Below are 12,388 nucleotides of genomic sequence, written 5' to 3' on the forward strand. Positions count from 1 at the left end.
AGAGGAAGAAAACATTTGAGCAATGACTTGTGTGAAACTACATTTTTTTAAATTTCCGAATACATACATGTCCACATGAAAATATTTTCATCTATAGTAAAGAATTTTCACAGTACAGAAAATGTCTGGAAAAGAATTTTTCTTCTTTTTTTGTTCTCCCCCCCCACCAAAGCACTTGTGCCCATTCCCCATCTGCCTGCCTTCCTCCCCCACCCTTTCTTCCCTCCCCTGTTCCCTCTAGTAACCATTATATTCTTTTTGCTGAGTTCAAGATTTATTGCTATTAGTCTTTGCATATGAATATTTTGGGGGTATTTATATCTACAAAATTTACAAAGTTCTTACACAATCCAACAACAACAAAACAAACAACCTAATCAAAAAAAGTGGGCAAAGGACCTAATAGACATTTATCTAAAGAAGACATTCAGGTGGCCTGTGGACATATGAAAAACTGTTCAACAACACTTATTATAGGGGAATTGCAAATTAAAACCACACTGGCATACCACCTCGCCCCTGTGAGAATGGCCCACATAGAAAAGAATGGAACCAACAAGTACTGGAGAGGTTGCTGTGAAAAAAGGAGCTCTCATCTGCTGTTAGTAGGAATGCAAATAGGGGCAGCCCCTGTGGAAAACAGTAGAGAGATTCCTTAAGAAAATAAAAATGGAAATTCCGTATGACCTGCAATACCTCTATTAGGTATTTATCCAAATAACATGTAAACTCTAACATGAAAAGATTTATCTACACCTATGTACATAGCAGCACTGTCCTCAAAAAAGAACATGTCGGAGAAGAAAATCCCAAGCAGAGAAGAGCAGACATAAAAGCCCTGAAGCAAATGTTGCTCCAGTTGCAGTGAGGCCTGAGCGCCCAAAGCACAGTCAGCGAGAAGAGCAGAGCTGGGAAGGGAGATCTCGGCAGGTCTCCAGGGCAGGTAAAGCTGGCCTGGTCAGCCATGGGGAGGATCTGAATTGTTGACAAGCTGAGGACATGGGTATGAAAGAGGAATACAGAATAAGGAAGAAATCTGGAGACTAGGGGCCTGGAAACATGGCAGCAGTGAACATTAAAAACACCCCCTCCCATCATGCACTGAGTCCAACAGTAGCCTAGCTTCATGTCCCCAAGGACAAGCCCATCCCTTCTCTCCTTGCAATACCTTACTTGACTTCCATTCAACTTCAGGTGGCACCTGATAAGCCACTTCCCCACAGAAGTCATCACTGACTGAAAACTCAGGTCTTGTGACCCAAATCCATCTAAAACAGAGGTTCTCAGAGGAAGGGACTGTATTCTCTTATATGTGAATTGATATCAACACTTCCTCTGCCACTGACTAGAAAAATAAACTACAAAAAAAATAAATAAACTCCTGCCATTCACACCATGCCCCTCCTGAGAGCCATAGGCCTCAGAGAGGAATGATGTTCAAGACCTGAGGAAGAGGATTTGTGCATCTTAGTTTTCATCTCCAACTCTAACTCTTGGAATTACCAATTCTGTTTCCTTGCTTCTAATACCCATCGCCTCCTTTTGTTCTTCACTGGCACTTTCTGACCTCAGGTCAGGCCATTTTCATAAGCCTCCCATCTGTTCTCCCTGTCTTGGTCTGTCTTTCCTTCTACCTTCCCTCACTTACTCCAACCCAAGCCCTCTGCAGCTTGAATGCTCACTGAATATTGTCTCTCCTGTGGATCAACTCCATCACCTTCCCTTTGCTGGGGAAAAGAAATAAACCCTTTGTCCAGGCCAGAGAGCTGTTTCTCCTACCTTTCCACATTTATCCCCTTCTATGTCAACAAATTATGAACCTTGATTTTGTCGAGAAAATACTATCTTCTCCCTCATATGAACTAAAGAGGAGAGATTTCTCTAATTCTCCCAGGCATGAATGAATGAATGAATAATGAATAAATAAACATTCCTGCTCACTGCTGAATGCCTGAACAACATACTAGAAGGGCCAGGCATGAAAGAATGAATGAATGAATGAATGAACCTTCCCATTTTCTACTGAATGCCTGCAAAACATACTAGTGAAAGAACTCACTGGACATGATTTTTTTCTTTTATCATAGAGACATTCTAGCTTCTGGAAGGTAGAGTCCATTTCAGTGTCTTCCTTTGCACTTTGACACGCCATGCATACAGTGAACACTTAATATCTGTGCATGACACTGACTAACCCCTAACCCTGTGGCTAAAACAGGTTACAGCTCTAACTAGGAAAAAAGATTTCCTATTACTCTTCACAGCAAGCCCTTGTTATGTCGTAGCCTATAGTATTGAGGGAATAAATTATTCTTTGACATGGATGCTTTAGGGGAAATTAGAAGCTGTACATAATCTGAGGAAATAATACTTAAGTAAAATTAATCTTTCTAAGCTTCAAAAATTACTCCATGTTTAGTTTAATCCTGGCATTTCATAGAAAGTTAAAATCATGTTCTTCTTCATCTAAATATACTTCCACTTGAAAATGTTTGCCTTTAACTACCCAACAACTCTTCCTGATTGATCCATAATTGGGAAGTGAACGGGACCTGTGCTATCTCAGGCCTCAGGGAGTTAATGGCACAAATGAGGGACAATATATACTTCTCAGTATCTCAGCTAGTGTGGAAGCGGGGCAGGTGTTGGCCCGTCCAGTTTTCTTTATCACAGTTCCCGCTACCTATTAAGTTTTCTTAGGAATATTACTTACTCTCCAATTTTAAGCCATTTTCTTTGCCTTCTGTGGAACAGTTAAGCAAGCAGTCTGATAATAACCTGTGAGCCAACTTCTTCAAATCTTCCATGTGGAAACATAGGCTTTCTTTTTCAAAACATTGTCTTTTCACTGGCACAGGCCACCAGATATTATCCAAGTATCTAAAGTGGGCTTTTAAAATAGTAGACCGAGTTCCTAGCATACAACTCAAATTTTCATTCTTAAGACTCTGAAGTACTACATCGGTGGTTAAGAATTATTTTAATTTTCTTCATTTCAGGAGGGAAAATTGATATGTTAGGTAGCAAGGAGGAAAATTAATGTGTTGCAGATAATAAGTCTACAGAAATTCACTTTTCTAAAATTTCCCCAACCTTCAAAAATGCCATGTCAGAGCAGCCTGAGTGCTGGTACAAGTTGGCTGTGCATAGGCCTGGTTCTCAGGACCAGCTTCCTACACCACCAGGCCCCTCACCGCAATGTCCTTTCACCACCACTTTCGGGACCACACTTCATACCCAGAAAGTGCCAACCAACCAAAAGAAAAGGAAGTCAGCCTATTTTGAATATTTCATATCTGTGACCTTGAGAAAACAACTTCATTGGTGTTTCATCTACATATCATTTAGTCCTCATCATACCTCAAGTGGAATTAATATCCCATTTAAAATGCAGATGAGGAAACTGGGGCTTCAAGAGGTTAACAATTTGTCCAAATTGTTAAACTCCAAATCTTTAATTTTCCCACTACCCAGGCCTCCTGAGTGTTTATAAACAAGTCAGCCAGAGTTTAGATGCAATCACAGGACCCTCAAAAGAAAAAGAACTGATCCTCCCATCCCCCATGTCTACAGCTTAGCACCACAGAATAGCCTTGAAAATACTGAGATACAATTTCAAGGCGCTCATAAAAGAACATAAAAAAGAAAAACGTGATGGCCTTAATTATCTTAAATATGATGTCCTCCACTGAGGATCCCATGTCATCAGATGGAAAAATAAACAACCAAATAAATAAATAAATGTTCCTTCCAGTTAAGATGAAATATGAAATAAATAAATGTACCTAACATTTACTCAGTCGACCACATTTATTGATCACTGAGGTATCCAGGGGAGCTCCAGTTGAGATGATGAAGAGGAGAAGGCTGGCTCTCAGCAGGCTTTACCACAGCTCCTCAGGGGTAGGCCAGAGCCCTTGAAGCTGCTACCTAGCAGCTCAGGGATAATGGGAAGGAGGAGCAGAAGTTGTGGCAGAATGTAACCAGCCCCACCATTTCTGAACTTGATAAAGAAGTGGCATGGAAAGTCTTTTAATGCCAGATCATGAATCTAGACCACAAGGAGACTTTCCTACTTGGGGTGGATCTACCCTTAACTGACCTCACAGATATCTTTCTAAATGAGGCTGCTGGAATGAAGACCAAAGTCTCCTGCTTGCTACTCACTCCTAGGTGTATGTATACACACACACACACACACACACACACCAGGAAAAGTAAAGACCTTTCAAGTATTTCTGATTTATTATGTGAATGTTTTACACTATTATTAATTGTGCTAATTATCATGCTCTAAATTATTAATAAAGTCTTTAGAAAAGCAATAATTAATTAAACAAACTTCCAAGTCACATTACAGTTCATACCATGGAAGAAGTTTAAATTGGAGGCTTATGAACTATACCTTTGTCCAGCTTTGCCTCAGAAACCCAGATTCTGGAGACACACAGCAATACATTTACAGGTATGCTCCTGATGACAATAACCTCCGTTTTTCTGTAGTCAAGTCCACTGTTAAATCTCCCCGTACATTAGCATAACTTATTGCCACAAACCTCTAGGAGATAGTTATCATTTGCATTTTATTGATGAGTAAAATAAGACTGAGAAATTAATTACCCAAGCTCACCCTATTGGCAAAGGAGGTTTCTAGATGCAAAGGCACCTCTCTGAAATGATCTTCCCACTGCACTGGCCTGCCTGTCATCCCTCAAGAGTCTGCTACTTAATAAGTACTCCACTAGTAATAAATTACACCAAAGGCAGAGTAAGCCTTGGGATTTTTTAAGACTGTGGGAGCCTCCTAACTGCACCCACTCTAGGGACTACATGACAATCTGCTGGGACCGCCAGGAAGGGGCACCTCCACCTGGACTGGCCTAGCACACAAGTGAGCAGTTGCTCTTCTGCCCCACCCCCACCCCCTTTGCCCCAGAATCCCTGAGCTGGAGCGCCGAGGCGATTAAGAAAGCGACTGCAGTCTGAGGCGCCTAGTGGGAGTGGAAAGGGGACAAGAACAGTGTGTGCCTGCGGGAATTTGCTTCCTGAGGTCCCCGCAGTGATTTCGTTTGTGTCTGGCTTCCTATAAACAAAGCAGAACAATGAGAGGAAGGAATATCAGGAGGCACCGGCGCAAGCGGTGAGGGGAGGAAGTTTGCGGTGCAGGGCCAGCAGGGCAGATCCCGCCGCCAGCCCGCGGCAACCGGCGAGGGGCACGCTCCTGGCACGCTGGCGCTTTCCATGGAGAAAAGAAAGTTTGGGGTGGTAGGGCGATTATTCCTCACACCCTCTTTGTCTTTTTCCTAATAGCAATGCGGGAGGGATGACTCCAAAGGAAAGCATCGCTGGCCGACACTTTGGGTACCGTCCAAACAGCCTGCCTCTCCCAGTCCGGGTGCCTGTGCCCCTCTTCCCATGATGGGGGAAGCTGAAATCGAACTAGGGTCGACGATGGGAGAGGAAACCCCTGGTGACGCCGCGCACCCGAACTCGGAGAAGGCACGCACGAGAGCAGGTGTGAAACATAAAGACGGGCCTTAGGGTCCTCCGCACCCGGCGACAGGAGCCTGTTCTTAGGGTGGAGGCCGACGCTCCTCCCGGGGCGTCCCCAGTCTCCCTCCCGACACGGCGCCCTCTCCTCACCCCTCTGCCCGCCGGAGGGCTCTTGACGACGCCAGAGCAACTGCACCCCCGGCCCCCAAAGGAGATGCCCCGGAGTCGCCCTCTCGCTCCCCGTTCCCCGTGCCCAGATGGAACCCGCCTCTCCAGGTCACGGATCTTTCGGACGCCCTGGACAGGTCAAGGCTCCGCGGGCCCACCGCCCCCCGCCGCGCCCTCCGGACACCCCCCCCCGCGCCCGCCGCTCCCCCCGCGCCCGCCGCTCCCCCCGCGCCCGCCGCCCCCCCCCCGCGCCCGCCGCCCCCCCGCGCCCACCACCCTCCCCGCGCATCGGCCTCCCGGGGCCGTGCCCCCGGCCACGGAGGGCGGCGAGCGATAGGTAGACGTCAGCGTACCCGCACGGAAAAGGGGAGAGGACCCGGCACCTCCAAAGTTGAGAAAGTTTCGGAACGGCATGGGGAGCAGGGGTGCACTCGGCAGGCCGGGGACGATGCCCGGTTGGCGGCGAGAGGGGAGCCGCCCAGCCCCACCCCCCGGGCGCCGCGCTCACCTTGAGCCCGCGGATCTCGCCGAGGTGCAGCTGCAGGCGGCGGTTCACCTCGCGGATGAGGTTGCTGTGGTCCAGCATCGCGCTCACCTTCTCGGCCTCGGCGCGCCGCAGGCAGCGGACCAGCTCCTCCTTGCTCCAGCGCAGCAGCTCCTCGTCCGACACCTTGGACAGGTCCTCCGCGGCCGCGGCCGGCGACGGGCCGCCGGAGGTCGGGGCGCAAGTTTCCGCCGCCGCCGCGCCGGCGGCCGCCTTCGACATGGTGTCCGCCGGGGCAGGTGCAGCGGCGGCCGGAGGCGCAGCGACTCCCGCGGGCGCGGCGGGGCCGCCTCCGCCCACAGCCGCGCGCTCGGCGACTCAGCCGCGCCGCCCGGGGGCCCGGGGGCCGGGGCGGCAGGGGTCGCGCCGGGCGGCCATCCTACCCCGCCATCCCCGCGCGCGCCCCCGCGCGCCCCCGCGGCCCGGCCGCCCGCGCGCCGCTGCCGGGGCGCGTCCCAGCCCCGCGCGAGCCCATGGCGGGGGCGCCCGGGCCGGCGCCGCCGCGGAGACGCGCGGAGAAGCGCGGAGCCGGCGGGGCGTCAGGCAGCCGCACCCCGCCGCCCGGCCCCCTCCTCCGCCGCGAGGCGAGAGCGCCGCCCACACTCAGCCGCTGGCGCGCTCCCCGGGCAGCGCACTTTCCCCTCGCCCGGCGGCCCGGCTCCCCCTCTCCTCGCCCGCGCGCGCGGGCGCCGCCACGCCTCGGGCCGGCTCTAGCCCGACCGCCGCGGCTGCTGCTGCGCCGCCTCGGCCGCTCGGCCGCCTCCCCGGGGCTGTCCGGGGGAGCCTCGGCTTGGCAGGGAGGAGAGGGGCGGGGTGGAGGACGTGGGGGGAAGTAAAGGCTGCGCGGCAGGAGGAGGAGCCTGGAACTGGGGGGCCCGCAGCCGCACCTCCAGCGCGGGCCCCGCACAGCTGGTGCCGACCCTCCTCGCGGCCTCCTCCCGGCCTCCTCCCACCCTCCTCCCGGCCTCCTCCCGGCAACCTCCCGGCCCTCCGAAGCGCGGTCCCCGCGTTCCGCCGGGGGAGGCTGGGGGCGCGGGGGAGGCGGGAAGGGGGAAGCGCTGTGAGCGCGGGCGCCCCGCTCAGGAGACCCGCGCGCGCCCCCGCCCCCGCCCCCGCCCCCGCCCCCGCCCCCGCCCCCTGCGCCCAGGCTCGTATCTGCGCAGGGAAAACCTGGGCGGCCCAAGTGAGAGATGCTTGGCGTTTTGAAGGATTGGGATTCAGGAAAGATGGAGAGCAGGACCTGGAGGCTCGCCGTTTCTTTTTACTTTAAAAAATGGAAGAAATATTCGGGGTGGGGTGGAGAGGGAGCGTTTAAGAAAATCCGAAAAGTTTGAAAGGGGAAAGAGGCTTCGGGCACTGATCTTTAGGGACGACCCACCCTCAGGCCTCTCTCTTCTAAAACTCCACTACTTTGTGAAAACGCTTCAGGGAAGGATACGGAATCTTATACAATTTTATTTGGAAAAACCTCAAAGCCATAAGGGGAAAATAAAATACCTTCATCTCCTACTTCCTCAGGCCTGAATTTTAAGGTCAGCACAGTCACCTCTCCTCTGAGCCAAGCTAGGCCCTTTAGGCAAGCTGAAATGCCAGCCTAGGAGAGTTCAAGTTTCCTCTGTGCCTCAGGCTGCCAAGTACTTACAGATTAGACTTTTTTGTGATGGTAATTTCTGGCACTGGGTCTAGGTGTTCTATCTTTGGCATTCAATATTTCCTCCCTCCCCAGTTTTTGTAAAGTCACACAGAATCGTCTCAGCATTTCCTTAAGAAGTGGATGCTTGATCATGGAGGACAACTGGGTGAGAAGGGTGGGGGTCGTTACCACTACCTTCCCTTGCTCACCTAGATGGCCTTAAAGCTTCCCTCAGCTTGACTAAACTTTAGACAGATTTCTTCCTGGCTACAGACCCTACCTTCCTTGTCTTAGAGCATTTACTTTAGAAAACTTTCTTTTATAAATTCTTTCTCTGAGGTCTTGAGATGTAGATCCTCTCCCAGTTTCCAGGAATGTCTTTTTAAGGGCCTTGGAACCATCCCTTTGCATAAAGGTAGCACCTCCAGATCTTATTCTCTCTGGGAGAAGTCTAACTTCTAGACCCTCCAGTTAGCATGCACAGAAAAACCCCCCTCTATTCCCCTGCCTCTTGTCCTCCAGCACTTTTCCACTATCTCACCCCAGAGCTTAAAAATTCTCTTGCCTCTTGTTTCAGCAGAGTTGAATTCAGTCACCCTTCCACTGTATGTAATAGTCTTAAATGAGATCTTCCTTGTCTGTTTAACTATGTCCAGTGTGATCACCTCCTCTACTCTCTCAAACACAGAAGGCTCTCCTAAACACAGTTCCTAAGACCACTTTTGGCACAGAAAAGGAAAATGTAAGTCAGAAAAAATGAGTTGAGTCCTCTGTCAGTTGTTAGTTCTGGTCCTTGAGCAAATCTAACCTTACTGATACTCAGGGGCAGCTAGTGGGATAATGTACATGAAGTGCCAGAGCACCCTGAGGAAGTTTTAATGTTTCTAATTTAGGAATTGATAAAGAATAATTATTGGACCCTTAATGAATAATGACAAAATATTGCATAAATAATAGTGTTTCATGTCACTAAGGCCATGAGGGTATCAGGAATTTGCTTGGCTTCTAACAATAGGCACTCAAATGTAGTCACTTTAAGAAAGCATTTATTTTATCTCACATAACTAGTATTCTGAGATAGGTCTGGTGTCTTCATGTCATCAAAGACTTGGGTTCCTTCTCTGCTCAGCCATCCTTAGTATGTGTGACTGGGCCACAAGATGGCTGCTGGAGCTCCAGTTCGTCTACAGTTAGGATGCAAAGCAAATGGGAAAAAAGGACATGCCCCCTTGAAAAGATGTATTGTTATATTGCCACCCTCCAGCTATAAGATAAGGCAGAAAAAAATGGTTTTTTTTTTAATTGGGCTTATTAATATCACAAAATCAGAATTGTTTTAATAAGAAACAGAACAGATACTGGAGAGGCAACTCACTGTTTCATAGGCAAGTGAACTCTGTAGTGGTGGACTCTATGTAAGGTAAATGGAAATGTCTAGAACCAACCAGGTTGGCCATGAAGTCCTTATGGTTTTCACTCATATATTGTTTTGAACCAACTCCATTCCATCCCAGCTCACTATCACCCAGCCTAGCTCTCACCTGACAGCCCTCACTGTTTCTTTGGACTCTTGCATCACCTCTCTCTCATTGCTTTCCATACAATCCCTCAGCGAACTATTTGACTCTAAAAGAGTCAAATGCAGCTGCTTCACCCATAAGATAGTTCATAGCTCTGTGTATGAGAAAATGTGATGTTGTTGATAGCAGATATAACTTCTGTGCCTAACTACCTTCAATGGTTCAATGGCATAACCTCTCCTCAGAGCAGAGTCACATTCCCTAGCTGAGCACATAAAATAACCACAGACTGCCCCTCACCCACCAGCTCCACCTCCACCGTACCTTACTCATATATCACACTGTTCAGTGCCAAACCACCCATTGCTTCCTATTGGCACCCCATACTTCTGTGCCCCACTGATACTTTTCTCTCAAAGGCATGCCATCCCCTACCTATTTCCCCTGGACAACTACTGTATTTTCCAGGGACATCATCTCCTCCAGATTCTTGCAATGAGCCCAAAGTTCTCCAGTGGAGGCAGAGGTCCATATCCCTTTCCACTCCCATAACTTTGAGCACATACCTCTAAGTCAGCATGTAACACAGATTATTGAACTACAAGAACTTATAGGCAGAGGTTCACATTAACCCAGCCAACTCCCAGCAGAAGTTTAGCAGCACTATAATTGAATATTCTCCCTTTTCTGCTTTCTCCAAGCCCTGCAGACTCTGTCATGCCCTACAGAAATCCTTGGTACAATGAGAGATATAATTAAGGACATTGTTCAGTACATGACATGATGCCTGACTACACCACCACACCTCCTCCACATGGGTTCTTGGCTACCCTTCAGTTTTAATCTTCTAGACACTGGATTGTACAATTGGCTGTGTATCCTGTTTGTACTGGCTGCTGGGAAATCAGATTGAACTTGTGGTGCGCCTTCATCTACTTAGGTAAGAGTTAATGGAATATTATTTGTTGACTAACTTGACTTCTATCATATCTTACTTTCAAAGTTTCCCTTGCAATTTCTTCTTTTTTAACCTTGCTCCATATCTTATCTTTGTAAGTTACCTGATACATAAACACACACACACATAAATACATACATATGTGTATGCAAGACAGAAAGAAAAGAAGGAAGGAGCCTGCAGAAAGGAGAAGCAGCATGCATGGCTTTAGGCCAACCCTAGGCCTAGAGCAGAGGCTTAGTGAATGAGAAGGAATTCCTTGGAGATTAGGAGTCCCTTAGCTTACAGGAGATTCCACTATGGATTTACTCACATTTTGATTACATGGAGGGATAGCGTGAATCAGAGAAGCAGGGCTTACCACTTTTCACCCCAAATTCCACCTTACCATGGAAGTTATAACTGGGGTCTGACTGGAAGTTTGACTGGGGTCAAAGTGTTCACTAAATTCCTCCCTATCTCTTTTGGGGTCACAGGGTATATAACCTGGGGAACTAGAATTGCATCTCTGGTATCAGTGATGTCAGGTAAAGCAAATCCTAAAGAAATCTACCGTGTTTTCTTTTTTATGGATGACGGTCAAGAATTTATTTTGAATGTTTTCATAGTCAATGGGAAAATGTGGTTTGGCACACTTAGTTGTAGCCTATAAGTTTTATTATATTATATTTTTTAATCAGTCAAAAAATATTTTCTAATTTCCATTGTAATTTCTTCTTTGACATCAGCTACTTATATGTGCCCAGTTTCATTCCTGAATATTGAGTTTTTTAATATGATGGGGATTTTTATTTAATTTAATTTTATATATTTTTACATCATTTTTCATTTTTGCACAATATATGCATTTTCATCTTGGTTATAGTTCCCATACAATTCCCACTCCCCTTATTTTTACACTACTTCCTCCACCCCTCCCCCACCCCCATGTGTCTCTGGTTTATAGTTGCTTGTTGATTTTGATTTTTACTTTATTTTAATTAGTCTTTTTCCTGGTCCCTTATTTAGTTTTCTAAATTTCTGCTATGAGTGAGATCACACAGTATTTTTCTTGAATATCCTCATTTGGCCTAGAACTTAGCCAACTCTCCTAGCATGATGTGTGAATATGAATTTCACAAAACTTTAGAAAATGCTTTAGGAATCTGTTATTACTGCTCATAAATGTAATGTGCCAATCCCCAGAGGTGGTCTTTCAGAGCTGGAAGTGTGGCTAACTATGCTGCTTCAATCTGCATTAAATGTCCCAGAGGGAAGGTTACATAAAAGTGCAAGAAATTCATGAAACCAATTTGGGTAGCAGCAGAAAACAAAACAAAAACAAATCAATGGCTATCTGGTTCATTGAATTTCATCTTCTTCTTGGACACAAAGAACTCTTATAATCATATCACTGCTACTCTTTCACCCACCCACCCCCACCCCCTGTGACTGAGCACCAACCATAAATTCTTATTTTGAGGGTGATATGTCATGTACTGCAAACATGACCTCACTTTAGCCTCTATTGCAGAAATCTGTGTGATACCACAGTGCCCTGCATATGTGCAGTGTGAGGGCTTTTTTTGAAAATTGTTGAACAAAATAATCCTTCGATGTGTGTGTGCGTGCGCATGTGCATGTGCATGCGCTTGCATGCACACTTGAGTTTGTGCGGGGTTTTGCTTTTCCAGAAATTTGAAGAGAACTTGGACAATGCGAGTTGAAAACTAGATTAGAATACATAAGTATAGCCCAAATAAATGTAACCATCTTCTCAGTGAAACAAATATTAAAATTTGTACCCGCCAGGATCTCCAGTGTTTGTTCTTTAAGGAAAATAAACCTCTTTAAGGAAAGTATGCTCCTGGTCATATTACAACATTTTCCAAGGAATAAAATGTTCTCTAATGTTCTGAGTGGCCTATCAGGCCTATGAGGAAGCCTGAAGCACCCAGGTGGCAGGACAGCAGCTCAACAAGAGAAGAAACCTAACCTCCAGGCACCCCAAGTCACAGGGACATCCAAGTGTCTCCTTTGCAGCTCTGTTTCTATACCTTTAAAATGAAAAGAACACGCATCAGCCATTCCTT

At 47.5% G+C, this 12,388-nt stretch overlaps 1 protein-coding gene across 6 annotated transcripts in view; it reads right to left on the reverse strand.

Moving 5' to 3' along the window:
• CCDC85A (coiled-coil domain containing 85A) overlaps positions 1-6,427 on the reverse strand; it is a gene marked incomplete at both ends in the record, with an annotated part of 210,387 nt that extends 203,960 nt beyond the window's left edge. For all 6 annotated transcript variants that reach the window (XM_084235412.1, XM_084235411.1, XM_084235410.1 and 3 more), the window contains one exon: positions 6,170-6,427. In XM_084235412.1, the coding sequence (XP_084091538.1) occupies positions 6,170-6,427 (258 nt within the window). The remainder of the gene's footprint in view (positions 1-6,169) is intronic.
• Positions 6,428-12,388: the final 5,961 nt, after the last annotated feature.

Source organism: Talpa europaea (assembly GCF_964194135.1).
Source record: "Talpa europaea genome assembly, chromosome: 6".
Lineage (NCBI taxonomy): Eukaryota > Metazoa > Chordata > Mammalia > Eulipotyphla > Talpidae > Talpa > Talpa europaea.